The sequence below is a fragment of the Ctenopharyngodon idella genome, chromosome 19, assembly GCF_019924925.1.
Source record: "Ctenopharyngodon idella isolate HZGC_01 chromosome 19, HZGC01, whole genome shotgun sequence".
NCBI lineage: Eukaryota > Metazoa > Chordata > Actinopteri > Cypriniformes > Xenocyprididae > Ctenopharyngodon > Ctenopharyngodon idella.
Genome location: NC_067238.1, coordinates 18203679 through 18220384, shown reverse-complemented (window position 1 = coordinate 18220384; position 16706 = coordinate 18203679). Strand labels below are relative to the sequence as shown.

General features: G+C 37.1%; 1 protein-coding gene across 1 annotated transcript; it reads left to right on the top strand.

Moving 5' to 3' along the window:
• The first annotated feature begins 6667 nt into the window (after positions 1-6667).
• Positions 6668-16130, top strand: LOC127500887 (transmembrane protein 42). The gene is made up of 3 exons (XM_051872472.1): positions 6668-9224; positions 9502-9648; positions 11187-16130. Exons 1-3 carry the CDS (start codon positions 8952-8954, stop codon positions 11325-11327), a joined length of 561 nt encoding a protein of 186 aa, XP_051728432.1. The 5' UTR covers positions 6668-8951; the 3' UTR covers positions 11328-16130.
• Positions 16131-16706: the final 576 nt, after the last annotated feature.

Here is a 16706-nt window from a genome sequence, read left to right as displayed (position 1 = left end):
TTCTGCTTGTCATGTCCGGGGCTCCGTAACATAGTAAAATATTTTCTAAATGCATAAACAGAGGTGATTTGACTTCCCAGCTATCAGGGAACATTCTCAGAACTTTAGCTATAACGTTCGGGCAAGGTTCTCTCAAAGTTATGAACAAACGTTCTTCCAGTAACATTATTAAGTTATCTTGTCTTTAAAGGGGACCTATAATGCCCCTTTCACAAGATGTAATATCAGTCTCTGGTGTGCCCAGAATATGTCTGTGAAGTTTCAGCTCAAAATACCCCACAGATCATTTATTATAGCTTGTCAAATTTGCCCCTATTTGGGTGTGAGCAAAAACATGTCGTTTTGTGTGTGTCCCTTTAAATGCAAATGAGCTGCTGCTCCCGGCCCCCTTTCCAGAAGAAGGCGGAGCTTTAACAGCTCACTCTTCGTTTGGTCAACAACAACAAAGCTGGAGAATCTCACGCAGCCAAAATGAGGATTGTCAGTAACGGTGTTCAGCCTTACATTGTTCAAACCGGAGTCGACACTGATGGAGAGAGCATATGCCCTCATGTTAATCTTTTTTTGTTGAATTGACCCTCGTTTGTGAAGCAGTCCGGCGTAAAATGACAGCATGGCAACAACACTCTACTACAACAACTCTTCCTCTTCTCTAAAGCAGCCCAACATGACCTCACTCCCTTTGTTGCGTGTTCTCGGGGGTGGGGTTTATGTAAATTTTGGGGTTTGTGATGTCACTAACCCAGGAAGAAGCTCGTTGTAGTCCCTACCAGGCGTTTGTTACCAACAGAATTCTGTAAAAGAAAATATCTCTCTTTGCATTGAACTTTGAGTGTCGTAACTTTGCAGATGTTGTTTATGCTCAAACAGCATTACAACATTACACACTAACTAAAGTTAAAAAAGTGAAATCATAATCAACCACCCCTTTAATATTCTCTTTTAAGTTTTTTTTTCTCCCTTCAATTCTAAATTTATTTCCCTACTAATACACGATAATACAGTTTGTTGAATATTATTAGTTGCATTTAGCATTGATTTTTTGCCACTGCTGTCCACAACCCATCAGAACAATCCATTTTTGGCCACTAAATATGGTTTTGCTGTTGTTGCAGGACAATGAACCCACTGCTATTTAAAGAACCATTCAGAACCGTTTGCCTTAATAGTGCAGGAAGCTTAAATAAGATTGATTCAATCATAAAGGGTTCTGTATGCTTCTAAATTGAACTAATAATCATTATAAAGAAGCTTTAATGAACCTTAATTTCATTAACCTGTTTTTTAGGTAGCCATATTTTCCCAACTTTACCTTCCATGTTTGGCATGCTGTATTTCTGAAGAATAGCATGTGAAACAGTATGCAGTATGCAACAGTAAATGTTTCAGATAGTGACTTCAGTAGTGGCATTTACTAATAAATATGGTTATTTTGCATTTTGAAGCCAATTTTGTGAAGAAAATAAATGTCTGAGCTTTTGGCAGTACGATTAAATAATAAGTTGGTGTTAAAAATTATTCTTCATTAATGGAAGGTCAAGTTGAGCCCATTGCATTGTGGGATATAGTATGCACATTTTGTGGTATTCCATGCTTACAGAGACTTCACTAGTACTGCATTCAGAGTAGTGTGCAGTTCTGAACATGGCAGCTGCAGCTAATTGAACATGACTGAAGCATAATGGCTTGAAAGCTGTTTGTTTGCTCAAGGCCTGTTCACTTAGTAAGCGCTTTACCTGACAGAGACCTGCAGCAGAGCAAAACAGTTTAAAAGCTGAAATAAGAAGCACTCCTCTCGCTCTTTCTCTCTGTCCATTAGTATGATAAAGAAACTAAAGCATCTCAGAGTCACTAAATCAATCTGAGAGATGGAGCTACAGGAGCGAGCTGATGGATCTGTGCTGCGTATTTACCAAACCTCCCGCTTCAGGTTTCACTACAAGAGCCCAGAGATGGATTTCTTTCTGCCAGCACGACACAGCAAACACACTGCAGATCGATACGAGCAGAAAGAGCATGTTTGTGACTGAAGTCAAGCTCGGGTCAGCTGCAATACTGTAAAACACGCCAAACACACACGATTCATCGAAATCGCAATATGGCTTTGTGCGATTATCAAATAGCAAAGGCTGCGATTTACTTAATGTAGCGCAGCACTGTGTTAATTTAGACACTAGCAACTCATGATCCAGTGTTTTCAGCATCGAAAAAGAAATTATTAAAATGATTATATTTTTATTTTACAGTGAAATATTGTAATATTTTAATTCCACCCCCCTTTTTGAACATGAGCATGAAAATGAACATTTTATTTAAAATATATATTTTATCAAATACTTTTTACTCTAAAATTGCTATCAAATCAAAGCCATATGTCTAAACCAGTTGTGTTCCAAATTTGAAGTTGATATCACAAAAATTAAAGTTCCCATGAGATTTTGTTTAGGCGTTGTACCGAAAATATCCACCAGGTGTCACCCACATTCCATTGAATTTTTTTTGATGCACTCTCCTGTAACAAATTAATACATTTCTATGACAAAACGATCACCAAATATGGAACCTTGAGACCCAGACCTTTCCCACGATATGTGTTTTGTCAAGATTAGAAAACAATTTAAATATAAAGTAGTTAAAATAAAATTTGTAATATGAAACCTGAAACCGCCCACTAGGGGAGGAGCCCGCTAAAAGAAATTAGAGTACCGTTTACATGGTAAAAGCAACATCCAATTTCAAAACAGTTTTCACAGGATGAATGCTGAGTTCGTAAGCTTTCGAATGATACCTAATTTATGATCATTACTAAAATATGTGATATGAAAAAATGTGCTAAATAAAAAGAGCACAAACCTTCCCGTTAGCGGGACAGTGACAGTTAAGGGGTTAATTTAATAACTTTATATTTTTATTTAGTAATAATAATGCTAATAATACTAATCTATCTATCTATCTACACTGTAAAAAAAATGTTATTTTAAACTTAAAAAAGTGTAAAATTTTAAGTTTAGTCTACTCAAATAACCAAGTTGTCACTTAGTACAGTACAACTTCACATTTCAAGTTGACTAAACTTCAAATTTTATGGCAGCACAAACACTTACTTTTTTTATTTCATTGAAACAATTTTATTTTACAGTATAACCATATTGATATATATCTCTATCTTTTTTGCACAAATTGTGCAGCCCTACAAACAAGCACGACAAACCTTGAAGATGTTTTAAAATCGCATTTTAAATTGCAAATATTTCGCAATTTAATCGGGCAGCCCTATTCAAAAGAAACCCATAACTACAATCTCCTGCAGCCGTTTCAGCTGATCTGTGCACAAGAGTCTCATCCTGCATCTGTAGAACATGATGAGCCGTGATTTACAGCATCACAGAGCAGCTGCAGACACTAGTGCATTAATGCATGTGAATGAGAAGCAGCGAGGGATGAATGTTCAGTCTGTGTTGTGTAACTGGGTGTCATTGTTTCTCTCTTCTACTGTAGCTGTGTTTTCTGTGTTGTCACCAGCATATCTATATAGAAAACAAAGCGCTCATTCTGATGATGAGCTCAGGAACTGGACATCAGGAAATCTTTCCTTTCTTGCTGTTTTGCTGGTCATCACACCCTAATGTCTGAACACTTCACCACACTAACATCTGAAACATAGTTAGTGGTGCTTGCTAAGTTCTGAATATCACTTTTACTAGTACTCATAGACTCAAAAAATATTAAGGCCTAAATTTAAAGGGGTGGTTGATTTTGATTTGACTTTTTAAACTTTAGTTAGTGTGTAATGTTGCTGTTTGAGCATCTGCAAAGTTACGACGCTCAAAGTTCAATGCAAAGGGAGATATTTTCTTTTACAGAAATAATTTTTTAAGGACTACAACAAACGGCTGGTAGGGACTACAACAAGCTTCTCCCCAGGTTAGTGACATCACAAACCCTAAAATTTACATAAACTCAGACTCCGGTTTGAACAATGTAAGGCTGAACACCGTTACTGACAATCCTCATTTTGGCTGCGTGAGATTCTCCAGCTTTGTTGTTGTTGAGCAACCGAAGCGTGAACTGTTAAAGCTCCGCCCTCTTCTGGAAAGGGGGCCGGGAGCAGCAGCTCATTTGCATTTAACGGGACACACACAAAAACGACATGTTTTTGCTCACACCCAAATAGGGGCAAATTTGACAAGCTATAATAAATGATCTGTGGGGTATTTTGAGCTGAAACTTCACAGACACTTTCTGGGGACACCAGAGACTTATATTACATCTTGTGAAAATGGGCATAATAGGTCCCCTTTAAGATTTATATGAATTGCATATAAAATTCCTTATCTAATATATTACATGGATTAGACAGTTTTAATGCATATTTGTCAGTGATACATAACTAAAACAGGTTCAGTTTCTGCACTTAAAAAAATCATGATATATTAAAATAGCTTAGAATCAGTATAAATCTGTTAATTGTGAAAACAATTACATTTATTATTCATTTAAAAAAGTATGAACATGGTTAAAATATGGCTAGTTAATTTGTGGAACAAGCAATATTCAATAACTTAAATATGAGATTGAAACAAATTGAGTTTATTGATAATAAATATATAAACCTGGTTATTGTGTATTTAAAGCATTCAGGTTATTACACAAATCTGACCTGTTTCATAGTTTCCAGGGAAACTAAAACTTTCTTCTCCTGCTTTAGTATGAGGAACTGAAATAACAGCCAGTTTTATGTTTTCTCACAAGTGTACAGAATTTCGTTTTCATAATTAACATTTACAGTATGTTTCATTTATGCAAATGCACTCAAGGATTATTAAGGTCTTTAAACTTTAACAGATGCAGTGTGATGCAGCTCTAATGCAGCTCTCAGATCTCTTTTTAATGCATCTGATTAATTCATAAGAATGCAAGAAATGCCAGATCAGATTCTACATTCAGATGATATTCATAGCGTTTTGAGCGATCAGTCAAAGAGACACAATGAGCACATTCATATGACTGTGTGTTGTTGTGAGATCTTGCAGTGATGTTTTGGCATGTGTCTGCTGATGCGAGCTGTCGTTCCTCGCTCTGATGTGGAGCTGCTCTGCCGTCTGAAGCAGCACACTCCTGTGATGGTGGCTATATTTGGACTCAACATGCTCACAGTGAAAGTCGTTCCAGCTGAGAAGGTCCTGTCAAATTAGGTCCCCCGTCCAACATTGGATCTCTAAGAGCAGCTGAACAGAGAGACGTCACAGCGGAGCCTCAACCCGCCGACTGAGGCCTGTTACACTCAATAAAACTCCAGCATGCTTCACATGAGGAGACATAGAGATCTATCTATTAGGGGTTATGCTGTCTATCTATCTATATCTCTAATTAACTCCTCATGTTCTTCACACTTTCTGGAAGTAAAACGTTCCACATTGAGGCCAATTATCCTCGTGGTCCGGCAGAGACAGTGATGACCTTTAATTGCTTCTGTCTGTTGTTCATGAAGAATCTTCCACAGAAACACGAGTTGGTGAATTTTTCTCCCCCTCAGGCGTTCGTTCTGTCCTCTCATGACATTCATTGTTCAGAGTGTTATTGTGCTAATGAGAGAATACGAGCGTGATGATCTCTGGCGGTTCTTCTTGGCCTCTGAGAGAAACTTCAGACTTTGTTGAAGATGAAAACATGCAGCTTGAATCTTTCAGTTTGCTATATATCTCTTTTAATTACTAATTATATAAACAACCCAATTTGGGTTGTTTTCAACCCCAGGACTGGGTAAATACCGTAGCTCATTCTAAAGGACATTTAGAGCCACTCAGGAAGCGCTGCCCCTCAATTTGGACCCCGATTCATGTGTTTTTGTAAAGCAATGTGGCTGTAGCCTTCCTTGGACAAAGCCTGGCACACTTCTGAAGCTAAGCAGGCTCGAGCCAGGCCGTGACATGGATGGGAGACCTTATTTGACTGCTGCTTACACCAAGGGCGGAAATCAGGCAGTTAGAATAGCAGAATATGTGGGAGAGGTTTGCTATAGTGTGACTATACTGTACTTCAATGCAGGTGGTACAGTATAGGACAGAACACGTGTTGGGTTAATTTACCCAGCATAATGGGTTGATTCATTTTTTACTATAATAGCTTATTTTTTATTTTTACTTCATACATGAATTAATGTTTATGGATTAACTTAAATCCTCTCAACTTTTTATAAATAACGTACTCCACACAACCACTGGTTTGCATGATAATTTTTTATTTACAGTAGGCTATAGCATATTTTATATCGTTTTTTAATACATATTGCCTACATTTAAGCTCATTTAACAAATATTAGAAGTAAAAATTAAACATTTAGAAGTAATTCAAGTGTAATGGACCAGTCTCTGTTGTCCTGTTTCCACCGTAACGCCGCTGGATCTCGTGCCGGAGATGGCTTGCGTTCGGTGGGGGAACTGCTAACTTCAGACCGCCGCCTGTGTTTTGCTCATAGCCGAAATATGCTGTGACTGACTCCATAACCTGTCCATAAACAAACAGTGTACAATTCTGAGAACATATTTTAACATCCTAATTATTATATTCTGTATCTTTTTGAATAAAATCATTACATTTTATGCAAGGCATCAGGCGTTTTCATCACGCGAAAAGACTGACGCGACACTCGTTTAGGTGACTCACATCGCGCCCCTGTATGTTGCTTTGCATAAAATTAAACGATATACAGCACAATAACGAATTCATAGATAAAATAAAACGTACACAAGCCTGTATTGAACCGAAAACATGCACTAATTTGATGGAGCTGCACTGCTCTCTCATGAAGAGGGCGCAAAAAGCCCGTGAAAAAATAACCCAACCCCTAAGTTATGTCTGACCCAGGAGCTGGGTAACACAAAAACTACCCAAACACTGAAAAAATAACCCCCAAAAAATGATCCAAAAAGGCTCAACCCAGGACTTGGGTAGAAGAAATAACCCAAGATTTTTTAGAGTGTAGTAGCCTACTATATCTTTTAGTTACTAGTGCCGGCTAAAGGAGTTTTGCAGATAGAACTATTCCAATCTTATGACTCACTCTTTTTGTTTTCTGAACTGAGACTTATCAGATCACAGAACTCCCTCGACTGGTAGTTAAACATTGCAGGGGAAGATGAAGTGAAGGGAAAGGAGTGACTCCTAGTGACTCTAGTGTCCTCTACTGGCCTCACAGCTACATTAGACCACTAATATACCTCCCATAGTGTATAAAAATACTAAAATAACACTTTTGAAACTTCCATCAGAGAATCTAAGCAGCACAATTCCCTTTAGATCAGAATCTGATCACCATGCATCAGAGTTCTTGGGTGAAACACCGTTGGATGAGAATCATGAGATCTTTAATGGGAATCTGAGACAAGCGTCTCTCTGATAAGGTCATGATTCTGGTATCTGTCTGGGAATGGAGGATCATCTCATTATTATTGACTCACTGCTTTCACAGACAAAGTGGAATTTCACTGGAACATCTTTGAACCATCAGTTTTAAGAATGATTTAATTTATTTAATGAATGCAAAGAAGTTTCTTCTGCTCACCTAGGCTGCACTTATTTCATAAAAATACAGTGAAAGATTATGATTTCCCTTTTTTAACTTTTTAAAGTTCAATGCAAAGGGAGATATTTTCTTTTAAAGAATTCTCTGGTAGGGACTACAGCGAGCTTCTTCCCGGGTTAGTGACATCACAAACCCCAAAATTTACATAAACCCGCCCCCGAGAACACGCAACAAAGGGGGTGAGGCCATGTTGGGCTGCTTTAGAGAAGATGAAGAGTTGTTGTAGTAGAGTGTTGCTGTCATGCCGTCATTTTACGCCGGACTGCTTCACAAATGAGGGTCAATTTAACACTAAAGATTAACATGACGGCACATGCTAGTCAATGAGTTGAATCAACTCCACAGCAACTACATAAATTTATCCACTAACCATTCAGAAACGTCCAGTTTCAGTCTCTCCATCAGTGTCGACTCCGGTTTGAACAATGTAAGGCTGAACACCGTTACTGACAATCCTCATTTTGGCTGCGTGAGATTCTCCAGTTTTGTTGTTGTTGAGCGACCGAAGTGTGAGCTGTTAAAGCCCCGCCCTCTACTAGAAAGGGGGCGGGAAGCAGCAGCTCATTTGCATTTAAAGGGACACACACAAAAACAGCGTGTTTTTGCTCACACCCAAATAGGGGCAAATTTGACAAGCTATAATAAATGATCTAATGATATAGCAATCTTTTGTAACATTACGAATGCCACTTTTGATTAATGCAGCTGTTAACTGTCACTTTATTGCCTTTCTTCCCTATCACATATTTTAGTAATCATCATAAATTATTCAAAAGCTTAAAATTCATCCTTTTGAAATTGGACGTTGCATTACAATGGAAACAGTACTTTGAAACATTTTAGAGGGCTCAATTTTTGTGATATAAACTTCAAATTTGGAACACGACTATGGCTTTTAAACTCCAAATAATTTTGTAAAATATATATTTCGTATAAAATAAAAAAATGTTTAGTTCAGTACATTTGCTTTACAGTAAACTTAAACTTCTATAACTTTCCCAGCTAACAAAAATATGTTCTAAGAACATTTTGCTAACATTCATCAAGTTATAAAACATTTAAAACATTTATATTATAATCATTTTTCCTTGGTTATGTTAACATTAAAGGAACGTTTCATTTTATTATTATTATGCAAACGTTATTGAATTGTTACTTTTGAATGGATAGTAAAACTTTTCAGGAAAAAAAAAAAAAAAAAAAAAACATTCCATGATATAGATAATGTTTTTGATAACATTATTAAAGACCAGACAACTTGAACAAACATTCTATTAATGTTACTGGAAGAACGTTTGTTCATAACCTTGCCAGAACGTTCCGAGAACACAGTGAGCAAATTGCAGCATGGACCACAGTTCCCAGAATGCACCTGCTCGCAGTGATGATGCTGATGGAGTGTCTTCGCAGCATCACGCGCTCGCAGTGCTGGAGAAGGAGATGTGATGGGTCTGCTGAAGTCATGTTTCCCGGTGTCCTGTACGCGCTTCTGGCGGGATTTCTCGGCGCCGTCGCGTCCTCGTCCGCCAAACTGTCTCTCGGCACCGACTATCTGAAGGGCGTGTGTGAGACGGGACTGCGGACGTGGGGCGAGCAGAGAAAATTCACGCAGCACAACGACACGAGCGCGTGCGACTGGGTGAGTGTGAATGAGTCACTGCTGGAGCTCAACAAAACACAGCAAACACCCTCATCATCAGGCTTCACATAACACTGCACAGTTATTGCATGATGATGATGATGCTGTTACGTGACAGACACACACGGATGACCTTCAGCACCGCGCGCGCACGTGCCATCGCTCTTCCCGATGAATTAATGGAGCACTGTGTGAATCCCATTAGACTTTTATGGCTCCTGAATTTTACAGTGTATAATAAGTGGTTTCTAATCCGTTCCGCTTTATCCCGTGACAGCTGCACATCCCTCTCAGACTGCTGTGTGGAGGTCTGCTGTTCACCTGTAACGCTGTGATGTGGACCTTCCTGGCCAAAGCGCTGCGGAGCTCGTGCTCGTCCGCGCGCACCACTGTGACCACCACCGCCTCCAACTTCATCTCCTCTGTAAGCATCAGCACTACTTAAGCTAAATAAGGGGTAAATAAGGGGTTAGGAGTGAGGTGCACTCAAAATGTAGGGGTAAATTTATGTTTTGAATTGCATATAAATTTCCATGCATTTGGATTCCACAAAAGTTTTAACATAAACTAATAAACTTGTGCATATTTGTCAGTCATACATAAATGAAACAGGTCATATATTTTCAACAGAGGAAATGCAATTATTTTCACAATAAACAGATTTATACTGATTCTAAGCCATTTTGAAAATAAAATTATTTAAATAAAATCAAATTGATGCACATAGTTAATGAACTATGCCATGATTTTTTTTTTGAGTGCAGGAATATTGTTTCTTTTCATTTATGTGTGACTACCAAATATGCATCAGTTTATTAGTTTGTTTTAGTGCTGTCAAATCAATTAATCGCAATTAATCGCATCTAACATAAAAGTCTGTAAATATATAATATGTGTGTGTGTGTGTGTGTATATATATATATATATATATATGCATATGTGCGTGTATAAAAAAAAAAAATATATATATATATATAAATACACACATTCATGTATATATTTAAGAAATATTTACATGTATATATGTATTTATATTTATATATAATTTATCATATAAATATAAATATTTTATATATAATATATTTTTTGTTAAATATACATGTATGTGTGTGTATTTATACATACATAATAAATATACACAGTACACACGTATATTATATAAACACAAACTTTTATTTCGGATGCGATTAATCGCGATTAATCGTTTGACAGCACTAATATATATATAATACACACACACACAAACATATATATATATACTGTATAAATATGTATAAATATATTTACTAACTTATGTTAGATGCGATTAATCGATTTGACAGCACTAGTTTGTTAAAACTTTTTCATCCACACAAAAGAAAATTATATGCAATTCAAACACATAAATATTAAATTTACACCTAAATATATTTTTCTAGATATGCTCAGCTTAATCATAATTATAAAATATAATATTAATAACAAATTAAAATAAAGTAATCCATTGGCTTGAAAAATGCTCTAGTATTTTTACTTTGTGGGTACAAAAATTGCACCCAAAAATATATGTGTAAATGCTATAAAAATCATCATAACGTCATCATGAATGACTACAAAAACCATGGAAAAGTCGTTATTTATAGATCAAACTTCATTGCAAAAACATTAGTTTTTTGTTTGACAAATTGTGGTAACAGTGGAAAAAGTCAGTTTGGATTTGGCTTGCAAATGAATGTGCAAAACAAACAAATAAATGGACTTGAAATATTATTTAATTTTGATTATATGAATATTTGATTTAAAAATAAACAAATCATAATAAAAAATGTTTTACTTTAGACAGAATAGATAAAATAATAAACCCAAAATCCATTGCAGCATAGAAAATAATCTACCATGCAGTAATATTAATTTGTATATTATTATTATGCAGGTCTTGAGTTCGGTCAGTGTATGCTTGATGATTTTATGTTTGCTCGACAGGCATTTCTGGGGCAGCTAATATTCGGGGAGACCCACATGGCCCTGTGGTGGGTGGGAATCTCTCTGACCCTCTCTGGTCTCCTGGTGCTTCATCACACGTCGCCCAACCTCACGCAGTCACACGCCAGCAAGAGAGAGTGACCTGCGCTGACGTGCACGCTCACGGTGTGACCAATGACACGGCTGCCTTCATTGTGTTCAGAAACATATCAGAAACAGCAGCTTACACACTGACATCAACACTAGTCTCACTCGCTGTGGGTCCAACTGCTCTAAGACACACGAACCGTCTTAACAAGTCTTTATTTTCTTTCGCTTCACTGCGCTAGAGTTGCTCTGACTATATGAGCAGCCTTATCTCACGTGGAAAATCTACTGTCATGCCAAAGATCCATCTAAAAATTAAAAACATTTATTTATATGTATTATTATTTAATATTAAAATATTAAAAATCCATAAAAAGTATTAAAGACAACCGATGCATGAACCTACATCACTGTTAATGTGATAATGAATCTCTGACATGTCAGGATCATATTTCACCTCAAAATCAAGTGAAAAAAGAATAAATGTTTTGAATAAAGAGGATGAAGGCTGTTTTTAGCTAATAATAAATAGCTAAAAAATGAGCACTTTTGGGTGAAATATTTATGGTAACACTTTACAATAAGGTCTCATTTCACAACATAATGGGTTAAATAACATGAACTAACAATGATTTTACAGCATTTATTAAAGGCACAAAATGTAAGATTTTTGGATTAAAATATCCAAAAACCACTAGAACAATGTTTTATATTTTTTGTTGACTTGTGTACTTACATTATCCCAAATGTTTCCAAGAATGTTTAAATCCAGAGAAATCAGCAAGTTTAACCAGGACACGGACCGTGTCTGTCCGTTGCCTATCTGGATACCTATTGGATACATTCAGCAACAGAAAACTAATCATGCTATATAGCTCAACACAGTAAGTCTTAGGGCCCTATCATACACCCGGTGCAATACGACGCCAGGCGCGACGCAAGTGTTTTTTGCCAGTTTCAGCCCAACGCAGTTATCATTTTCACGTCCTGCGCCATGTTGTTTAAATAGCAAATGCATATGCACCCATCTGTTCACTCATGGATGTGCTGATCTGAAAACGAGGTGTGTTCAGGTGCATTGTTGGCGTGTTGCTATTTTGAGGCAACTGAAAACGACTGCGACCAACTGAAACCTGCTCTAAAGTCAACGACACAGTTTTTTTTTTATTATTTAAAGAGCGCGTTAGTAATATGCGCCTGTAGGCGGGTGCACAACACATATACACTGCTTATTACACACACAGGGACGCGCAGCAGCACACAAACATGCCAAATATTAAAAATAAAAGGATTACAACGCTTTAACCTCGTGCACGAGCAGATCTGTTTCCTCACTAGAGAATCGTTTAATCTTTCCACTTGCAAATTCCGCCATGTATATAGCAAATCCGCAATGGTGCAAGTGCTTTTAAAGGGAATGGGAGATGAGACTCTGATTGGTTTATTGCACATAACGCCCAAAACACACCCATGACTCATTAAGAGAATAGGTACAACCCTTTTGGATCATGCGTCATTAAACTAGCAAAAGAGTATTCGGACACGGCCTAAGTGTACCTGCACAATGCGCTTAGGTCGTTAAAATAGGGCCTCTTATTATTTAAATCTCATTTTCTTGATTTACCGCCAGTACCATGTTTTACCATGCCTAATATCGAACTAGCTTACTGCAGTGTGCAACAAGTGTCTCATAGCAGCCGGCGAGCGAACGCACAGAGTAGCACTATAGCAACTTTAAACACACAAATGTATCTAATATGATAAACAGCGCTGCTTACCCCACATAGAGACAGAGCGCATTTAGGCCATGCCCACACCGGGGGGGGGGGGGGGGGGCAATCCAACCGTCTTCATTGACTTTGTATTGCGTGAGTCAATGAAGACGGTTGTATTGCATGCCTCCTTGTCATTTCTGACTTATAACAAAAAACAGAACAATGTCTTAAAGCTGCTGTGTGACAAGGTGTACAGCAAACAAGCTAAAAAACCCAGAACTAGGTTTTTATAAGCTACCGAACCGTAAAGGTCAGCCTTTAAGGAGACAAAAGTGGATACAGGCAATAAGACGTGAAGCATCAGCAGGAAGAATGGGTAAATTTTGGGATCCTGACACTCAGTAAGTCTACGTGTGCAGTAAACATTTTATCACTGTTAAGTCAAATATCCAAATGTCAGTTTTATATATTATATTATATTATATAATAATATATAATATAATTTATATATTATATTATTTCCTGTCGCTGATTATGTTCCCCTCCAGTGGGCGTAGTTCTCATAGTAATATGACATGTCGCACTCTGTCTCAATCGCCTGTATCCATTTTTTAGTCCTTAAACGCTCGTTTTTTGGGTCGACAGCTTATAAAAACTTCTGGGTTTTTGGTTCTGTTTTTTTTTAGCTTGTTTTCTGTACACCTTGTCACACAGCAGCTTTTAGACATTGTTCTGTTTTTTATGTTATAAGTCAGAAATGACAAGGAGGCAGCCTCACGCAATACAAAGTCAACGGAGACGGTTGGATTGTTTCCCCCCTGGTGGGCGTGGTTTTCAGATTATGACGCGTGTCGCTCTGTCTCTATACACTTGACCGGACGAAGCGGAAGCGCTCATCTGCGGCATAATAAAAGCTTCACTGCTCTCGAGACGTGTGTAATGCTCGTCTCTCATTAGCAATCGCTCCAGCGGCCTCGTTCCACTCCAACACCCTGCTTCATACTACAGTAATGTTAATAAACCTGTAATACATTAGTTCATCCATAAATATGATTTCTGCTTGAGTCCCGTCGGATTATTTTCCACCGGCTGTAGACGTGAAGACAATGATTCCGCGAAATCAATCAAGCTACACCTTTGTTTTGAATAAGCGACCTCTAGTGGCGAAACATTACATATTGTGCCTTTAACCTTTTCATTGTGTGTTCATGTTAATTCACAGTGCTTTAATTACCATAGTGAATCAGGGTAGGACAAAAACACGTTTTGGAAGAAGGTTTAATGATGTATTTTAAACCAAAAAACTTTTTGATTTTAAAAATATGTTAGTAAATATTGAAATTAACATGAACTAAAATTGATACTCTAGAAGTATTGTTATTGTTAGTTGTAGTTTACTCATGTTAACAAATGAAACTTTATTGTAAAGTGTTACCATATTTATTTAATGCTAAATATAGTTTCTTTTGAAATATGAGCTGAACATGAACGTTTTCATGAGATTCTTCTGGTAAGAAAAAAATTATATTCCCCCCCATTGCTCCAAAATCAAAAAGATGGCAATTGATTTGACAAATGCCATAAATTTAATTTAAAACTAGTTTTTAGACCTACATTTCAAATTTCAGTTCAATCTGGCTATGTTCATGTCATGTCATGTGAGTTTTGCAGGGTCTCACTGTCGTTCCCCGCAGTCATTCTCTCCATCACCCTACAGCACTGTGAGCGCCGCGTGTGGCAATAATAACAGCAGACCTCTCCAAACGTTGGCATTGTACATTCTTCAACAGAAGATGCTTTTCCGATATATGCCACTTATCTTATGCATGCAAACATCCAGTGATGTGAGAGCAAAGACACTTTCTGTAGCTGCGTGAACGAACACCAACCAAAACCTGTTCTTCAGCCCCTTCTTCAAACACACAGAAACTTACCGGGATGATGCAATGCTGGAAAACAACTAGTCATACTTGCTATTTGATCAAGTGAAGCAAGATTATTGACTTTCCTTGGCATAACATGCACAATGAGATCAGTAGCATGTATTAAGAAAGCAAATCGAGTCCAAACCACCTAGATCAGCTAGAAACCACCTTAAGCTGGTTTATGTGGATCTTCCAGGGCACTTAAGCAGTTTTAGCAGATGTGTGTCATTATTAGGGGACTGAAGGACCAGGTCAAGGTCTTGTACTTCCTGTGAATTCCTCTAGTTCTTCCTGTGGTCTCGGTCGGCCGCATGAACCCAGACACTCGTAGAGCAGCTAAACATGGTAGATCTTAATCAAATGAACATGGACCGAATGCGTTATACATGTCCAACGCTTCCTGAAGCCAACATAATGTGACGTCATAAAGTCCCTGGCAATGTGATGCCGTTTCTGTGTTTGATGTTGAGAACATCCGTCCTGCTGTGTTTAATTATTAATATATAATTGTAATGAGCACATTACTTGCAAATAATGTTTCGTATGGTTATAATTAGGGGTGTTTCTGATGATGAACATTCAATGCATCCATTACATGAGTTGAAAAGGGTATAATCATGGAAAAAATACCACATTCAAATCAAAATGTCTGACAATGCATCACTTCATTTAGTAAGTCAATATTAGAATTGAATTGTTGTCAGAGCAAATAATTGACACCCCTAGTTATAATAATGCTAACAGAGTAATAATTGTTAATCAGTTAATGCTGAATCAAGGCCAAAGTGACACTAAATGTACACTTTAATAATGGTTGTTACCATATAGCACGTAGTATTTGAGATGCGAAATATAAATTATTAAAGTATGAATAATTTGCCTTATATGCGGGCATTCCTTCTGTGTCATTATCATTAACTAATGTCATATTTGGCGTTAGGTACTGTATCACTGGGGACCAAATGAGTAAATATTGTGCACTGGGGCCAGTGTGTAAATCTTTGATAAATGAACATAACCATCTTGTAATAATAAGATCTGTCTGTCATTCATGTAGCATACGCCGTCTGTTTGTGTTACGGTCACTGTATACAAATAAGGCCACATTTATAAATGTGTAAATAGTTTTATTATTTAATGGACAAACTAGAGGTCTGTAAACTCATTTAAATGAAATGATACTACAATAGTGAATCATTAAAATGCTATAAAGTGTTTTGCGCCGATTCTTTCTTTATCAATAACTGTGTGTGTACAGAAAACACTGTGTTTCTGAGCTGAAATGATCTCAGATGATACTGAAACTGGTGTAAAATCATTTTAGAAAGTTTGAATCTGTAGACGCGTGGAGATTTTATTCCTCATAAACAAAGTGTTGGGGAAAGTTACTTTTAAAAGCGATCCGTTACAATATTTTTACTCCCTAAAATGTATCAAATTACGTAACTTAGGTACTTTTTATGGAAAGCAATGTTCCAGTCTCATAGATATAGGGATGTCAATGCGGTGACGTGTAGTTACGATATTACGTAGTTGAACTCTTACAAATATACAAATATAGATTCCTATAAATACACTTTTGAGAGCAAGTTATTGTGCCTCAACCATTTTCAGTGGATTTTTGGTACTCAGAGAGCTATAATTTATGCAATTCTTTTGATAGAGGGAAACAAGATACATTTCTAGTTTAAACATTATTTATTCTTCAGACATTCCTCTTTAAATGCAATTAATATCAGCTGTGTGCAAAGTGAACCACATTTGGTTTTGTGGTTCACTTAAAATGGGTAAAA

Excerpts from the sequence above, each read along its gene's own strand:
- LOC127500887 (XM_051872472.1), top strand. The coding sequence starts at position 8,952 with ATGCACCTGCTCGCAGTGATGATGCTGATGGAGTGTCTTCGCAGCATC. Across the intron at positions 9,225-9,501 it reads ACACGAGCGCGTGCGACTGG|CTGCACATCCCTCTCAGACT; the intron begins GTGAGTGTGAAT and ends ATCCCGTGACAG. Across the intron at positions 9,649-11,186 it reads CCTCCAACTTCATCTCCTCT|GCATTTCTGGGGCAGCTAAT; the intron begins GTAAGCATCAGC and ends TTTGCTCGACAG.